The 19,571-nt window shown below is 34.0% G+C and overlaps 1 protein-coding gene across 2 annotated transcripts in view; it reads right to left on the bottom strand.

The window, feature by feature from the left end:
- Nucleotides 1-19,571, bottom strand: part of LOC150098141 (heterogeneous nuclear ribonucleoprotein K-like) — a 168,778-nt gene that overhangs the window by 77,010 nt on the left and 72,197 nt on the right. For both annotated transcript variants that reach the window (XM_090406541.1, XM_090406542.1), the window contains 3 exons: nucleotides 13,999-14,082; nucleotides 1,044-1,156; nucleotides 898-954 (listed from right to left, as the gene is read on the bottom strand). In XM_090406541.1, the coding sequence (XP_090262667.1) occupies nucleotides 898-954; nucleotides 1,044-1,156; nucleotides 13,999-14,014 (186 nt within the window). In that variant the 5' untranslated portion in view covers nucleotides 14,015-14,082. The remainder of the gene's footprint in view (nucleotides 1-897; nucleotides 955-1,043; nucleotides 1,157-13,998; nucleotides 14,083-19,571) is intronic.

The following is a 19,571-nucleotide window of genomic DNA, read 5'->3' as shown; positions in this document are numbered from 1 at the left end:
AAACATTCTATTTTGTCCATCAGTCACCAAATATTTTCACAAATTCAAAATATTTGCATGAGCTTTATTATAGCATGTACTATAATAGTACATGCTCTACTAATACAGTACTATAGTATTATTATGGTGTGAGCTATTGTGTGCTATGCCACATAAATATCAAATTATTAATCATGTGAATTATTTCAACATGAAAATTTTGTGTGAAAGAACAGGTTCAGATATCAAATATAATATACAATTTAGAAAATGCTATATAACTGGATTTCTAGAATTTTTTCGATATGAAAGATGCATAAGGAATTAAATGACATCTTTTATATTAGAAGTACTAAATTTAAACATATATACAAATATTTAAACAAATATATTCATACTTTTGATGACTGGCACTGCCTTAAAACCAGTCATAACTTTAAAAACCTCAAATGAAGTTTTGATATTCAAAATTAGTGTATTTCTTCTATCTGGAGAGCATGATACTTTACATTTTGGGCTTTCCTCTAAAAAAAGATTAACTAAGAATAATAAATTATCAAGTACTGACAATTCACTTCTAGCTACGTTAACTTGAACTCTGAATTCGTCTCTGCCTTCTGACTACTAATTTCAAGTTGTAGAATATATACATATAATGGTCAGTTAAAATGATAAAGAATCAGTAATAATATATATCACATAACATAAATATGCATTAAGAAACAAAATTATCTAATGGCTCGTTAGAAGTTTTTTAGATATTATGGCAAGTTCAAAACTATGAATGCTTATTCTTAACTTTTATGGTGTGTTCTGAAGACTAAAGGAAGGGTAAAGATCACATAACACAAGAAAGTATTATGCTTTTATAGAATGTTTTACTTCTATTAAGATAAGGAATTTCACAAGATTACTCACATCTTTTCTTAATCTGTTAATATTTGATCCTCCTTTGCCAATAATGGCTCCAGCATTCTAAAATAAAAGGAAAATTTAACTTGTTGCAATTTGGATAAAAATTAATGTAGAGAAAAATGAATGCAGAATCAAGTTCTTCTGCATACCTTACTCTGCAGAAGAAATCGGACATCTACAGCACGCCCTCCACTTCTTGGGCGCTTTTGTGCTGCTCCTTCATCGTTCATTTCTTCTTCTGATGCTACACGTTTCATTGAGCCTATTTTTTTAATAATAAAAGAAATATTAAGGATAAAATTCTATTGTCATCTAATGATATATGGTGATGTAAGTTAACACACAACTATATATATTGAGCCTATTTTTTAAAAAAGTTAAATTAAACTAAATGAAAACAGATCCTTGGAAATAAACTTTTTTTTATTTTTAAGTATGTCAACCTACATATCAATATTAAAGCAGAATATCACATACCTTATATATATAAAAATGTGTGAACACTTGTTTAAAAAACTTGAAATACAAAAATATTAGAAAGACTCCAGACATTATCATTCAAAAAACAGGGCTAATCTAATGTGGTATTAGTAATTTAAAAAGGGAAAGGATCGCAAACAGGTTTTTATGCCAGGATAGCAGGAAAAGATGCTGGATGGAATCACCAAGGCTAATTGGACTGATGCAGTCCACCTACCCTTCATCATCTCAGAAGACCATAATGTTAAATGTGATTATACCAAAGACCTAAAAAAGTAATAGATAATAGAACTCATTATTACTTTAGATTTACCTTTAAAGATCAAAACAGATAGGGGTAGGGGAACATTCAGGTGACAGACACGAAAGGTAACTGAAGGAAGAAAGTCAACATTTTAGAACCCATGAATTTCATCTAGTTTTTATCAGCAGACTAGAGGTACATATTAATCAATTATAAGAAGAAAAACAGCACTACTATATTGGAAAACAAGCAAATTTGTTTCCAAATGTGCTGACCCATTGCTCCCTCTTTTGGATAGCATTCTTCAGAAGTGTAAATCACTTGTTTATAAATTAATATTCATGTAACTACCTTTAAGTTCTATTAATAGTTAATTAATCAAGGATATATAATGATAGTGAAAAGACTCTGTCTTAAAATATTAAGTCTATTTTATTTATTGCTATGTTAATATTATAAGAATTTGTATTCAACATTTTAACTGCGTATTAATTGAAATGTAAATATTCCTTATTTGTTCCTGTATGTAGAGGTATAACGTTGTGCAATGCCTCAGTTTTATTATATTTTATTTTGATTGTCATGGAGACGTAAGATAGCTAGCGCGAATTTAGAACAGAGCGTGGCAGATTGGTATTGAAGGGCTGGAAAGGATTTTAGTAGAAGTAGAGCATGAGAATAATTTCAGCGGGAAGAAGGGATATATAAGCGAAGAACAGAGAAAACGATTCATTTGGGGGAATCAAAGTGAGATAATAGCGAGTAAAGAGATAACAGCGAGTCAGTCAAGTAGCTTGCTAAGGTCTACTAGTCGAGGAGCGAGTTAGCTAGTAAGTTGCAGAACAACAAATAAAGCAACGGAAGATAGCAAGGTAGCAACTGGATGACTAGCGATAATTTTTGTTGGGATTTTGATTCAGGACTGACCTTTCAGGGACACACAGAAACTTGAAGAATAGCACGGAGTAACTAAGAGAATAAGTAGAGGCAGCAAGGTTAAATTTAAATGCTGGAAGAATAGGCAACTGTGCATAAAAACAAGTTAAGGAATTACTGTGTGTTACTTTAGTTCATGAGTTATTAGTAGAATACTGAATTGGTCAAATGATGTCAAAGATAGTACAAGCGTTTTGCTCCAAGCAAGAACCTTTAACTATGTGAATTGCAGCCATTAATTTATTCAGTTATTACTAAGAGGATTTGTTTTTAATGAGTGCTGTTAATTGTTTTAAGTGAATACAGTTATAAAAGGTGTTCGTATATAAGTAGATGAACAAGGAAATTTACTGGTAAGAATTAATCAACTTTGTTACTCCTATGCAGACATGTGTTTATTTCTAAAATATCCCTACATTAACAGTAACTTTTGCAGAGAATAGCTGGAGTATGGATTTAAGAGTGTATACTTGTGAAGAAGCGTTGCCGCCCTTATATTGTATTTGAAACTTAAGTAAATAAGAGATATTAATGTAATTGGTTACTAAGGAACTTTATGACATTGAACTTTATCAAATAGTCAATTGAATTTTATGAAAGCTGTATTTCAGACAACAGATTAACTATTGCCAGAAATTATATGACTATATTACCAGATGAGCCAAAATGTTTGTAATACCTTATTCAGTGATTTAAACTAAAGTGTATAATTTGTAAGCCTATATTAAATGTTTGTTTTGTTGATCTAAAATTGTACTTTGCCTGAATCTCTTTTACTGCACCGTTCATAAAATAATCGAACCAAAGCGGGTGAATTAAATAAGTTAAATAAACTCGGCCGGTATACTTAATAACAACACATAAGAGGAAAATAGTTGAGAGTAGGTTTTATTTAAATTCTTGGACCTAATTTAGATATAGTGGCGCAGTCAATAAATACAAATTTTCTCTATATTTGGATTAGAAATCAACTAGCAACTTACATTTTTTTTTGTTTAAGAACATCGTAGTGACAAATTGACAGATCCAAGGCATAGGTTAAGACGAAAGTGGATCAACAAACTCCAAATGGCAGTCTTGGAAACCAGCTTAGTATCATCATGTTTGTCAAAAAAATCTGGCTGCTAACTTAGTAAGATACCAGACCATAAACAGCATTTTAGATATAAGAAATAATTCACCGAGCTGAAGAAAGGTGATTCTTCTTCAACCGGCATATGTTCCAACCAAAACCATCTGATCACGTGTTCAAATCAATGGATCACCTACTGTAATGATAGTTCTTTTTCAATGTAGAGGAATTCAAAACTGTTATGAGTTTTGTGCCAACAAGAACTAAAACCAGTGTTACAGAAGGAATGAAACTTTAGGCAAGGGGGGGGGGGGGGGTGCAAATCCCAAAGTGGAATTATAGATGTATCCACATCTGCAAGAACATGATGCAGAGCAGAGGTGCAATGCTTCTTGGTGCAGAGGAACAGGAACAACACAAATAATAACGGAATACTAAAGATAATCCTACATGACATATTTACAAACCATAACAGTGGTTGTGTGAGAGCTGTTCCAGAAGTAAAACAAATCAATACTAAGTTGTGACATAATTACAGGAATAAACACCTATAACTATGCATTTAAGGATTAGATTGATCAAGATTATCATATATCAACGTGAACAACTTTGTACTGTTATAAAGAGATTTGATCTCTGTTACCAATTTTTATAAAGACAGATTATTTATTATTTAATTTTTATAAATCCTCATTTGTTATGAGATTTTCTCTAACAATTATTTCTATTTCTGAGTGTTTTTATTATATGCACAAGGGTTCAATTCTGACTGGTGCAATGACTTTTTATTATTTCTTTCAGAATCCGAAAAATCACTGACTCAAGACAAAATACACATTTAATAAAACAAAAACCATATATACACTTCAAATAAAATTACACAACTAACTACAAACTAACTGGATCCAAGGTCTTTTAAAATAAACTTATACTTTAGAGATCACCCATTCTCTGACTCATTCTATTACTGGTTTATTTAACATAAACTTAATCACATCTACTAGACTAAACACCTTGTTTACACAATGACAATGTTCATAGTCAGTTTGATTGTTAAGGCCTTTTTTCGAAGATATGAGATTCTCTTCTTCTTCCATAGAATCCTTTCTCATGACCTTTATGTAGCACACATTATTCCTCCTGACTCTGAAGTAAGATATTCTGAATTCACCGAAGTATAAGTACTCTTACCTCATGCAGTTCAATTTTCTTAATTTTTGTACCAGCAAAAAAAATTTCTTCTACTGCTTTATCTAAGTTGCTAAATTCCATCTCCTTTTCCAGTAGAAATAACAGATAGATCCGGCATCCTTAAAACAGATGAAATTTTCAATCAGTGTTTCCTCGAATATTCGTGAATCGCAATATTTTTTTATTTATCAATACTTATTTAGTCTTAACTGCTCCATTTTAAAGGCTCACAATTTTACGATTCCCTTTTCGAAATCTTCTATTAATATTCCTCCCACTGTCACATACAACTAAATAAACTTCGTAAGAACAAAATTCCTCCGTCTGCATTCTTAAACTTCCATTAGCTCTCCCTCTTGTTTATCCTCCGTTACTTCGATACTAAACACTCTTGTTTTCGTTACCTCGATACTGAGTGCTCTGTCAGCTGTCAATCTCCCATCAAACTCCTCGGCAAGCATGCGCACTCCATGAAAGTGGCAAGCAAGAAGTTATGTATAATGGCTGATGTGTCGTCTCTGTTAGCATTACAAAAATGTCTTTACAAAACACAGCACTTAATAATTTTAAACTACAATAAAATTTTTGAAAGTAACACAACTATCCAAATCCAGTAAGCATTTTTTTTAAATGCTTACTGGATTCATAATTTTTTTTAAATGCTTCACATTTCATTTTGACAAAATAGCATCAATAATGTGTACATCGCAAGTGCCGACAATACGTATGAAACCAAAACTAATAATATACTAGCATAAACAATTTGTAAAAATATTCAGAATTTTAAATTATGACTATTTTTACAGTATGATCATTGATGACAGCAAAACATTGTTACTTGAAAAATTACAATTAGTTGGAGTTGTTAACGTATGAGCAATGTGATTTGGTTGTTGAGAATATTAAGATTTAAAGAAAAGAAATCAGAAATATAGGTGTCATTAAAGACAGATACAGACAATGCAATATGAGAGAAAGAGATTTTGCATCAAAGATGAAAAGGAAATTCTGAACTGGATACTTTGACATATCTAAAAGTGCTAATACTGAAATGGACAGTAATTGAAGCAACTATAAGTTTAGATTTTGTTGAGAAGTGAAATTCATTAAGAGTACTGTTCATGAATTTATCATTTGACTGTTCTCTATATACACTAATAACAAAAACCTCAGCTATAAATAATCAGTAGCCTACCTGACTGGGATGGTAATAATTAATGGGCACCAATAAATCATACTAATAAAAAGAATGAAAAGCAAGCTCTGTCAACCTGATTGTTTCAACAGTCCATAACTCACCAGAAGCAGGAAATAAAATGCCATCACTTTTCATTCTTGTTTTTTCCATTGAGTTACACAATTAGTGACAGTGACCTGCAACGTACCAATGTGCAGATTTGAATTGCAATTATAGATTCAAAGGTACTCCATCCCATCATGTGGATATTTCATGACCTTTTCCCTGCAGGAGAAAGGTCATGACTATGTTCATAACTGGAGGAGCTACACTAAAATGGTGAAGCATGGACAATAATTGTAAATAAACAAAGCATGGTGGTGCAAAAATCATATACTACTAATATCAGGTCATCCCAAAAGTAATGTCATTTTTTATACTGTACTTGTTCAAAAGTGTCTCAGCTTGTCTAAACATGAATTTTTAAAGCTTTATAAGTACCACTAAGTTGAGGCAGCCTCATTCTAAGGAATTCCATCTTGCAAGAACATAATAGGTTATTGTTTAAATAACCCTTTATTACTATGGAGGTCAACGAAGAGCACATTAGGCATATCATGCTTTATGAGTTCAAAAAAGGCAACAATGCTGTTAACACTGTAAAAAAGTGGAGGAAGTGTATGCCAATAATGTTTTGAATGTGTGAAAGTGCCAGCGATGATTCCAAAAATTTTTAAAGACTCCTTGCTCTGGGTGCCCTGTCTCTCTCTCTCTCGATAATGATATGCTGGAAGCTGCTATTGCAAAAAATGCCAATGTAATGTTGAAGATTTAGCAAAAGATCTTAATTCATCGTCATTGACCATCCATTGCTATTTGCAAGAACTTGGAATGGTATCTAGCTCTACAAGTAGGTTCCTCACCAAATGACGAGCAACAATCAGAGGACACATCAACAACATTTGCATTGCTCTTCAATCTCTATTTATGAATCATGTAGTCACCGGTGATGAAAAGTGGATACTTCACAAGAATGTTAAGTGCTGAAGGCACTGAGTTCATTCAGAGAAACAGGCTAAACCTAGCCAAACCTTCACCCTCAGAAGGTTTTGCTAAACGTTTGGTGGGATATGGCGGGTATTATACACTTTGAACTCTTGCCACAAAACAATCACAGCTAAAGTATATGGTGAACAACTCGACTGAAAAACTGAAAGAAAAGAGGTGTTCTCAGGTCAATTGAAAGGGTGTTTTTCACCATGATAACACATGCCCTCATAGTGCAAGAATCAACTGTAATAAGAATGAGGAACTCGGCTGGGAAAAGCTTCCACATCCTCCTGATCTTGCACCTTCAGATTACCACTTATTTCAAAGTTTGCAACATTTCATTAATGAAAAACAATATGATACATTAGAGGCACTGAAATTGAACCTATGCGACTTCTTTGCCTGCAAACTTCTTGAAATCTCTAGAAATGGTATTATGAAACTTTCATAACATTTGAAGAGTGTTATTAATTCAAATGGAGAATATATACTTTATTAGCAAGTGATTAAATTAGCAAGTGATTTATCTTTTATATCCTTTCAAAAATTAATGGTAAAAACGACATTACTTTTGGGATGACCTGATAGCCACCGTGAAAACAAAAACTCAAACAGCATAGAGAACGTGCTTGGCCTATGCAATTCACAAACCCTCAACATTCCAAATTCATTTTGCAAATGTAATCTCAATTGCAACCTGAATAACATTCATTTCCATCTCTAATCTGTAAAAGCTCACCTGTTTTTCATGGCAAACTCAAATTGCAACTTCCACAAGAATCTCAACTTTCCCAATTATACTCTTTATCTCAACTCAAAATTGGCACATGTGCATATGTAAACACTCCATTCCAAAGAGTACCCAACTTTCAATCTCCTGATTTTGACCTCTCTTTGGGTGAAAATATCTCTACCTTATTTTATCGAATTCATTTGCGGTATCTATCTCTTAAATACTACTAACCACTCCAATCTCTTTGATTTCCTATATTTACCCCCCCCCCTTCAGTCTAGCTCTCCTAACAGCAAGTTCATCTTCCTCAGTAATTTTCCTGTTTGTAACAGATGGTTTTTAATGGCATGGATAGAGCTCATTCTTGGCTGAGATAGTTTAACCTTCTGCACAAAACATTTACTGACAATGCCACTGAAATAATTCTTAATAGTATGGAAACATTTGTTCTCCATTCCACTCTTCATTCTCAACTCCTAACTAAGCTATGGTTCTACAAAAGGAATGCCAAGGCTGCAGAAGCAAAGAATCAAGCATACCATATAACTGGTTCTTATTAAAAACACCATATTTTTTTACTGCTTATACCAAATTGCACAACAGCTACAAGAAAACTATTAACTTATCCAATATAGATTTTAAAAGTGCTAAAAGAATGAAATTTTCATTTTGTCCAAATGGATGTCACACTTGATCTACCAAAGCTACTGGTCATAACTTCCAACACTGCTCCCACCATTCCTTAGATAGTTCTACTGCATCATTACCTACAAAAACACCCAACCTCCAGGGTATTACTTCGGAAATTTCTATGTGCACTTTGACAAATTGTGTATTCCTTCAAATAATCCCCTTCCTTGCACAGCCATGCACTTAGACAACACTTGAATTGTTCAAAACATTTCTGCAAGTAGTCTTGTGGAATACTTTTTATAAATGTCACTACGTGACATTCATTGTCAAGAATGCCGGAAGATCTACATCTTTTCAAGATATTCTTCAGTTTTAGGAATGGCCAAAAGTCACAAGGAGCTAAGTCGTGAAAATGGAAGCTTAAACAATCTGGTGATAGATTTTGTAGCCAGAAACTGATCGAAAGCTACTACCTTACATTCATAAGACAATACAACCTGGCAAGCACTTCCAAATAACAATGTTGGTTCACTGTTTGTCCTTGTTCAATGGATTTGAAGTGAATGACTTTACAATAATAAATTGTATTATTATATTTGCTGTTACTACCACTCTTGTACCACCACCATATTCTGAAATTTTTGTTTTCCTTTCCTTAAAAGTACATATTCTCCAATCCAACTTGTCTAATTTTCCACCACCACCTAGCTCTCTTACTCCTATTGCACAGATTAACCAGGTAGAGAGGCTAAGTATAGTATAAATTTCTGGGAAAATTCCCATTTTACTCCTCTTAAACACTATTAATATAATTATGGCTATTATAGCCTGTTTTTGTTTAGGAGTGTCCCTTATTTTAATACATTGGCTAACATTACTCAAAAAAGGGGTATAAATATTTTAGGGCATTATGGGTGAGTATAGAAGGCAATTATGGCAGAATAAAAGAGGTGGGAAAATTTTGTACATACCTTGTTTTTGGTTCTATGATGCCTTCCAATTCCAAGATCCTACTGAAGGTTGTTTTTAAACGGGGGGGGGGGGGGGGATAAGTTTGGAAACCCGGGTTACAATTAATAATATATATATATATATTATTTTGTTTCAGACTGCATTTTTTGTGGGGAAGGGGGGGGGATATCCTTATGTGGAAACTGGGACAGGGGTTAATGGGGGTGTGGACCGTTTCGGTCGTCATCTGACCATCATCTATAATATATCATCTATACATAGGCTAAGTATATTGCCATCACCAATGACCTTTCACAAATAGTACACATGCCTACCTGAATACCAGACAAGCCCATCTCAAAATATTTTGGACCTCTTTCTCACTAGTAACCCATCCAAGTACATCTTTAATGTAGTCTGTGCTCTAGGTAGTTCAGACCACAATCTCATGCTGATCTCTTCTCCCATGAAAGAAGATCAACACAATCACTCGCGTCCATGCACTGTATGCCATCACAAGAAAGAAAGTGGGATGATGTACACAACTACTGTTGCACATTTCCAAAGATAGATTAGATTATTGCTTCTAACCATCTGCCCCAAACATTGCTGAATGTATCACTGAAATACAGGAATACTTTGATTATCATGGTTATTGTTGCCACGGAAAATACTGCAATAATCGAATCCGCGATAAATAATGCGAGTAAAATGGGTGATCAATGCCAAGGATTTTTCAAATCTATTAATTAAATTTTATATATCAAGTAAAAAAGAAATGTGTTAAACGTGTTAAGTAAAAAATGAAGGTTCATTAAGAAAAACAAGATTATTCTTTAATTTTTATTTATATATAAAAAGTACATACAATTATTCTTTCTTGGATAAAAATTGGTGTAGAATTGTCTGGTGGAATTTTTTCTTTCTTTTTTCTTCGTATAAAACTCGGTAGCAACGGATGGAATTTTCAATTTCCTGACAAACTTTTAGTAATCGCTCGAGATTAGGATCGCCGTTCAAGATTTTTTTCTTTAAAATTTTCAGCAATTCTAAACATTTCGTCCATTTCTTTGAGGGTAAATTCCTTCGGTGACAAGTCAATTTGTTCGTCATTATCATCGATTTAAGCATCGTAAGCACGTTCTCTCTCTCTCTCTCGAGGTTAATTAGGTCTTCATCATCCAGCTCCTTATCATGTGACTGAAGCAGGTCCTGAACATCACCTTTTTCAATTTCTTTTAGTCCTAGATCAAAGCCAAGCTCAGTTATGTCATTGATAACACGGGTTACTTCATTTTCAAATCCTTTAAAATCATTTGCACAATAATCTTTTGCCATGCCGCTCTCAGGTTGCTAAACGTTACTTCACTCCATGCTTCCTTGACATTCTCAATGCAATTTTTGATATTGAATGCCTCCCAGAATTCTGTCATTCATAGTTTCATCTCATGTAGTCTTTTCTATTGCTTGTGAAAAAGTTCTTCGTAGGTAATATGCCTTAAAGGATGCGATTACACCTCGATCCATTGGCTGGATGATGGAAGTGGTGTGAGGCGGCAAATAAATAACTTTTACATTTTCGGACAAATCATTCAGTGCTTTTGGATGACTAGGTGCATTATCTAATACCAACAAGATTTTAAAATCAAGATTTAATGACTACCAGTACCTTTCACAGCTTCAGGACAAAAACAGTTTTTAAACCAATCCTCAAAAATAGTTTGCCATCGAAGCTTTTCTATTGGATTTCCAATGAACAGGGAGAAAATTTTTATCTAAACTTCTAAATGGGCGAGGATTTTGTGAACAATAAATAAAGAGAGGCTTCATCTTGTAATATCCAGAAGCATTGCCACATAGTAAAAGTGTTACATGCTCCTTCGAAACCTTGTATCCAGGCTGTGATTTTTCATTTTTTGCTAAAAATGTTTTAGTGGGCATTTTTTTCCATAATAAGCCTGTTTTCAGCATTAAATATCTGATCATCGGTATAATTTCCTTCTTCAATGATCTGTTGGAATTCACCAGGAAAACGGCACTTGCAATTTCACCTTGTACACGAACACTATGAATGCTCGATCGCTTTTCGAACCAATCAAACTACCCTGAACTTGCAGAGAAAGTTTCTTCCACAACTGACGCCGAATCATTTTTGCTTTCTAATTGTTTTCTTTTTAAAGTTTCAAACAAATTCAATGATTTTGTTTTTATAGTCATTAATTCTCTTTTGGTTACAATCTTCTATTCACACTGACAATAGCGTTTCCATTTCAATCTTAAGATGGCTTCTGTTTCTCATAGTTTGGGACACAGGCGAGGTCGATACACTTTGTCCTAGTTGCTTATAGTTTGCAGCATGGTCTAAAATATGGCGAACAGTTGATTCATTTAGGCTGTACGCTCTTGCAATTTTGGCCTCATACTTATTTATCATATGCAACTTATCTCCTAAAGCTGATCACTCTACGTTTCTTCTTGATAGCTGTAGACTTGAAATCATCCTTGTTTCTTTTAGCATTCATTGGGGTAAATAACAAGAGAAATAAATATTCACATGTATTTCAGGCAAGGACAGATAATTACTGGTAAGTGGTGAGAAGGCACCGTCGGATAAAAACGAAGTGCTACAAGAGAGCGATACCTGGAGAGTGGCGACTCAAACTGGTTGCATATGTACTGGGCTACATCTCACGGCCGTGATAATTCGAATTTAGAGCGCAATAATTGGAATGTTGGTATCAAATTATAAACTGCGATAAATCGAGAATCGCAATAATCGAGGTATTCCTGTAATTCTTATCAGGATGGAAACATTTATTCTCAGTTCCAGCCTAAATTCGCCCAGCATACCACAACTGACTTGCATTCAAAACTCCATCCACCTAAACAAAAGTCCAGGATGGCTGCACAAAAACTATCAACATGTGGACAGGATGCAAATTTCCTGCTTTTTAGCTCATTCAAACTATTTTATGACGTGTTGATAGTTTTCTTGCAGGAAATTTCAGCTTTTGTTTAGATGGATGGAAGCCAATTGTCACCACTTTCAGTCCAGTTGTGGTATGCTAACTGGCTTGCATCCAAATCACCATCTATCTAAACAAAAGCCCAGAATAGCTGCAAGAAAACTGCCAATCTCCTGGCTTCTTACTTCTCCAACTCTTATACTGCTGATTTTGGTAAATGTCCCTAACCATTCCACATGCTATACACTCAATGCCCAGTGTTCCTTTTGACAAAAAGAGATCAAGAGAATTTGGCTCAAATTAGATACCTCCTGCCCCTGATGGCATTTAAAGGTCTGTGCTCGAGAGTTGACTCCCATTGTCATCTTTTTACACTCTTATTTCATTGGTAACTATCCTGCAATATCGAAATTACCTCATATTCAACCAACCCCCCCCCCCCTAAAAAAAGGGAGACAAATCAATACCTTTAAAACTACCATACAAGTTCTCATAATCCAGCTCATTCCAAAGTAATGGAACAAATTATCAACACTCAACTATTTCACTATCTTGAAGACTCAGCTAGTGAATTATGACCAGTATGATTTCCATCACTACTAGTCAACAGGTGTTCTACTTACTTATGTCACCCATATCTGGACAAATACCATGGAAGAGTTTGGTGAATCCAAAGTGATATCATATCCCCTTGATATCTCCAAGGTTTTTGACCTGGTCTGGCACAAAATCCTGTTAAGTAAACTTCCATCATTTTGTATACCCACTGACTTCTGCAGAACTCCCAGGTTTCTGACTGAACACTTACTTCAGGTAATGGTGGATGGTTACTTATCTCCAATGCCTGATACACTTGATACAAGAGTAAGATAAACTGCGAAAGTAATGCGCGCACACACACACACACACACACCATAGAGAACAGGTAACATCCCCAAAACGAAAGCGTAAAGCAGAACCTGATGTTGAGGATATCTTAAATTAGTGCTTTTCCATTATAACAGGATGTGAAGTGTGAGTCAGTGGTCCAATGTTAAAAAAGAAGCCAGAAAAGCTATCTAAGAAGTTAGGTCATAATGATTTTAAATAGGAATACAGGAAGAACAATAGGTCTCTGTCACTGCTGATAATGATGAGGGAAATTTTATAATGTACATTTCATTATAATAATTAATCTGAATAAATGAGTTGTTGCTCAGTGAAATGTTAGTTAGTCTTCTTTATCCTTTTAACACGAAACTTTGCATATTTTGGGCAACTGCTTAATTGGGCTAAAATGTTCTAGTCCCATATGACTGGAATCGACTGTACTAGTTCTTAACCAGCAAGATTTGGACCAAAGCCATACAATTTAGTATACACCATTTTTAAATACAACAACCATAGTATAACATAATATAATAAACATTCTGCAAATGCTGTTTAGCATTATTATATTATTGTCTATACAAGAACAGTGACAACTATCTGAAAATATAAACATGAATCTGAAAGTGTAATCAGCTTGGACACCACTTTATCAAGAAGCATGAAGGGACAAAAATAAGCCAGCAGGTCACTTTCAGCATGCAAGTGCAAGACCTCTTGCAAGTTTACATATTCAAGATTCTGGAAGCATAATAATTAATTTCCTTTGCAAAGAAGAAAAAAAAAAGATTTTTTTTTACTTACCTTCAGAATCAGTCATAATGACAGTTCATTCAAGAGTTAAAGCAATATAAACTTCCACGTAAAGAGCAGGAATCAGTACTATATCTGGATATTAAGAAAAGATATAACATATATTGAATTGTTCACATGTGAATTAACATAATGAATCTAATGAACCAAAATTAGAAGAATCAACCAGCTTGCCATCTATGGCTTTGCTCAGTACCATTAAAGAAAATCAAAAAGTACATGCAAAAGGTAAGTTTTCACAATACAGTATATACTTATCAAAACATATTATGTTAGTTAGCAAATATAAATCAGATAGTTTCATGCATGCAAAAAAAAAAAAAAAAAAGACCAAAAATTGGCCAAAACTCAGAGATGATTTTTATTATTATGGGCAACTCCGGGAAGTCCTAGACTCATCGAGGGAGGCCCTAATTCATGTTCATCAGAACTATTTGACATTCATACAGTATCTACCTATTACAGTGATTCCTACTACATATTATATTAGATACCTACTACATATTACAGTGAATGAGTATATTCATACTCATTCACTGTAAGAGCATCCACCACAGACTCTGGCAGCCCATTCCACTCATTCGCCACTCTAAAAGCAAAGAACCCAGCTCTAACACCCTTACTAATCACACTTTTGCCCAGCTTCCATGGATGTCCCTTAGTCCTCCCACAACCAGCTCTGTTCTCAAAAATATCTTCTGAATTAATTTTATAGAAACCCTTCAGTAATTGGAATGTCTCAATCATATCTCCCCTCCTCCACCTATCAACCAATTTTTGCAACCCACAAATCCTCAACCTGTTCTCATAAGGTTCATTCCACAGCCCTGCTATCATCTTAGTCACTTGCATCTGGATCCTCTCAACCTCCTCCTCCCCAACAAGAAGAAACCTAGGTGACCAAATCTGGGCACAGTAGTCGAGATGGGGTCTTATCAAGGCTCGATACAGAGGAACAATAACACACTTGTCTCTGCTCAACGTATTCTTCAGCAACCAAGTGATCTGATGAGCTGATTTGGCCACTTTTGCAATGTGTCCCCTAAACTTCAACTCCTCATCCACCAACACTCCTAAATCTCATGTCTCATCAATTTCCTGGAGTACAGTTCCACCAATGTAGTAAACTGCTGCTAATCTTTTCACCCTAAAATGTATAACCTTACATTTTGCCACATTAAATTGACATCCATTCTCCTTAGCCCAGACCTTCCATCTATCCAAATCATTCTGCAAAATTTTGACATTATCTGCATTTACTATTGCCCTACCCAACTTTGCATCATCCACAAACAAATGAACTGTTCCTCTCAGATCCTTTTCTATATCATTAATGAACAAATTAAACAGCAGTGGTCCAAGAACAGATCCTTGTGGCACACCACTAGTCAGAGGCCGTCTTGTGGACTCTACTCCTGAATAAACCACTCTCTGATATCTCTCAATCAACCACCCTCCTATCCATCTCACCAACCCTATATCCATCCCCATATGCTGCATTTTACTGATTAGAATTCCATGTGCTATCCTGTCAAAGGCCTTAGCAAGGTCCAGTAGAATCACTGTAAACCCAAATCGTGTTCATCACAAATCATGCTTTTGAGTGACATAAATACCTTGTCAAGTTATTTAATGTCACTCAAGCTATGACATGAATTAACTTGTCAAGGCTGATAGTTTGGTTAATGGATCAATCAAAACATGAATGAAAAACATGGATACAAAGGAAGAACATTTCTGGTTTTAATACCTATCATTAGGAAAACATAACCAACCTCAAAAATAATTTAAGGCGATGCTTTTAAAAATCTCGAAAACAATTTTCACACACACACGCGCGCACACACACACACACACACACACACACACACACACACACACAGCTTATTGTAGTTAATTTGTTCACCAGTTAATTAAAGAAAACCATTTTGTTGGGACAAGTCTAAAAGGGAAGGAAAAAAATGATACCAAGAATTTGCTTTATTTGGGACACAAATGGCCAGCCAGTAGCCATATGGAGTGTTAGAAAAATTTTTATTAGCATTTGCAATGCTAATGAAATAGGACTATTTTATTATGCCACATCAGATGCCTCTTGTTATAAACATGCTACACTGTTTGGATCAGAGAAAGCAATGGACTGTGTAACAGTGTTATGTTGTTCAAATGTCAGTAACTGGTAAATGAAATCTGTTAATTACTAGGGGGAAAAAATGGATCAGAATGGAGAGTATACCAGTTCAGTACCATTGCAAACAAATGTGTAGATCACATCTGAATTTAAAAATTGGCTTTATGCATTGGAACATAGCATTACAATGGAAATAAAAATTTTACAGGCTTTTGAGAACTACTAAGAAGTAGTAGGGCATATGGCATCCTGTTGCATATTCTGATAAAATGTCCTGATTTGAACATTAATAACTATGAAGAGTTTACATCCATTGATAATCTTAAATACTATAATGAAATGAAGATCTTGAAAACTGCAGCAAAACATCAGCAGATATCATAAGAACAAGAAAGTGATGGGATAACTTGTCAAACTTGAATAACTGACTACGCATGATGCTAGAAAATTTACTGATGGATTATGACTATTTCATACAGGAAGTCAATGACAGTAATGCTGCATCTGTAGTATGATCTGTTCCACTTTAAGATTGCAGCCTGCTTGCAACAAATAAATTGCATATTCCTCCACACTCCCCCTCTTCCCTACTCCCATTAACAGATGTTTTGGCTTTTTTCAATTTGCAAATAAGACAGTCTTCATATTTGACTATTTATTTTATTTTGAAATAATTTTTTTTTATTCCCTTCTTTTTCAACTTCAGTATGTTGTTTTAAATTTCATATATGATAGTCTTTGGTTTTGTTTATTTTTAATTGTGGCAATGGTTAAGGATTTCTTTTGGCAAAATATGGCAGCCCTGATAAGGGCTGTTTTCTATGAGTTTTCTCCAATTCTCATCAGGTAACTCGCCACTGGTCCTTCCTTCTTGCCAAGGTTTGAAGCTTGCAGCTTCAAATAAATGTTCATTAAAATTTGCTTTGGTTGACTCGTCAATGTCTTCCCAAGAGAATTCAAATTAAAAAAAATCTAAACTATGTCTAAACGATATTTTAATTGCATTCTGAGAAGGGACTATTTTCTGCTTGTGGAAATGGAAATTTTTCATGAGGAAGTGATTTCCTGCAATCTTAAAGTGGAACAGGGTATAGATACCTACAATCATTTGGTTCAGTTGCAGTTACCAAAAGAAAAATAAAAAATAAAATAATAAAAAGAGACAGGTTACACTCATTCAATTGGAATATCATTCGCTGCTAAGAACTGAATGCATACTTAACATGTATATAAATGATTTTATGGCAATTTGACTTTAAATGCCAATTTTGCTATTCAATAAATTAAAAACTAGTCTAAACTTTGTCTTATACATATACACCTTTTAAACTCTTGATGCAGTTTGTAAAGTAGCTGCATTCTAATGTGTCCCGATTAACCAGAATTCACCAGGTATATCTACTATCTACACGGGTATAGCTAAAATATAATCATGCAATATATTTTAGCCACATGACTAAAATATATTGCATGATTTACTTAACATGTCATGTAACCAAAGTCTAGTGTTATTGGAATACGAAATAACAATAAATCAAATGTTACAATGCATGCTGTAGTTTTGCAAAGTGGAAATGAAAAACAATTTACTGAAATTGAACTAATATAACATAAATTAGGGAAGTGAATCCGGAATTGTTGCTATATGCTCTAAATTCACCACACAATCTCCGGAAGAGTACATTTCTAAGAGCATATTTCTGACTGATGAAATTTAAGCAAAGCTGTAAAGTAGCTGGAATAATGATGTATTTAAAAAATTTTAAAGTGCCAATCATCAATTATTAAAAAAAATATTAAGTCAAATATCTAGAGTAAAAAATAAAACTGGAAACACTGATGTTGATCATTCGACAGAACTTGCTGTTGTAATTTATGCCTACTTAATAATTCTAGGATTAATAAACAAACAATAAATTACATTTAATGGATACAATTAAAACAACCAGTAACTATGATGCATGTTAGTTGCAAAATAAATTAGTGAAATACATTTTTCACAGGTGCAGTGAAAAATTCAGTTATTGTTTAATTTTAATAAAAATTAAAATTGCTTGACATTTTGTCTGTAAAGCCTTGAATGTCTCATTGAATCAATCAGTTCTCTGAGTTGTTTTCGGTTTGGGTGAATAAGCAGGCATGAGCTAATAGGTGGTTTGTCACTTGCAGCATGCATAAATGCTGCACATGAAAAAATACATTATAATGCAGAATTATAATTGTTTATAATAAAACAATTATAATGCATTATAATTGTTTGCAGAAGTCAATATCATCTTGTTTATTTGTTTGTATTCAAGATTCCATTGACAAAACTGTCATATTGTCAAATGGATGACATTTAATTACATTAAATGTCTTCCATTCTAGATGTGCCAAGAAGTCTAAGCCTGAATATTTAGTAAAGTATTGTTTACACCTATGGGGAGGAGCAGAACATCAATCAAACTAATGAGATCAGCTAACTAGCTAAGGACACTTATCACAAAAAAATTAATTGGGGGGGGGGGGGGATTAATAGAAAGTTTACTTGACCAAAAACAGGTGTTACCCTTTTGAACTGGTTATTACAGAATAGAGAACTTACTCTGCCTAGTAGTTCATGTAATACGTCCCAAACATTTCTAGAGTAAGCCAAAATTAGAATGAGATCAATAAACTTCCCAATGAAAAAGAAACTTGGTTTGACTATAGCATTCGAAATTCTGCTATAGAATTTCAGAATTTTTTAAAAATTCTACCAGATGAGTTTTTGGTTTTTCACATTCCTACAGAAAAAAGTAAACAATCCTTACAAGGGAATACTCCTATCATCAAGGACAAATGAGAAAGAAGTGTGATAAAATATGATAAAAGGCCATATGTCTATTAAATGCATGTTCTTCACTTGTTTTGTGGAAGGAAAGGGAGAGTTTATGGGAGAAACATGTCTATAATCTACATCAGACTGGATAACTCACCTTTAATTGAATGCCTTTAAAATCCTAGATAGGAAATGAAAAGGAGAGGGGGTTCCAGCTTTAACTTAAAGCTGAAATCACCAAATGATGCCAACAATATCAATAGACATGAAACTTATAAGTTAATAATTGTCCAATTCCTGATTGCTAAGATTCATTATGCAGAATTCAAACCATTTTAAAATATTGCTGAAATAATGTAAGGTAACAAAGGAGAGATTAGCAAAGAACACTTTTTCCTTAATGTCAAATTTATATATAGAACTGTTTAAGGAGAAAGTCTTAATCAATACAAGTCTGCATCCAAAACTATGGCAATAACATGTGCATGAACACATGAGAACATGATAAAGGACAATTATATTATTATTATTCGTGTCACCTCCAAGTCCAAAGACTTGTCATGGGAGGATACCTATTGTGCAACTCTCCATCTCTGCAACTACACCGAACCTCTACTACCAATCAACATT

This window comes from Typopeltis vanoorti, chromosome 16 (genome assembly GCF_054136105.1).
Source record: "Typopeltis vanoorti isolate ZY-2024b chromosome 16, IOZ_Tvanoo_1.0, whole genome shotgun sequence".
NCBI classification, from domain to species: domain Eukaryota; kingdom Metazoa; phylum Arthropoda; class Arachnida; order Uropygi; family Thelyphonidae; genus Typopeltis; species Typopeltis vanoorti.
Note: the sequence above shows the minus strand (reverse complement) of the source record. Positions and strands in the feature narration are given on the sequence as shown.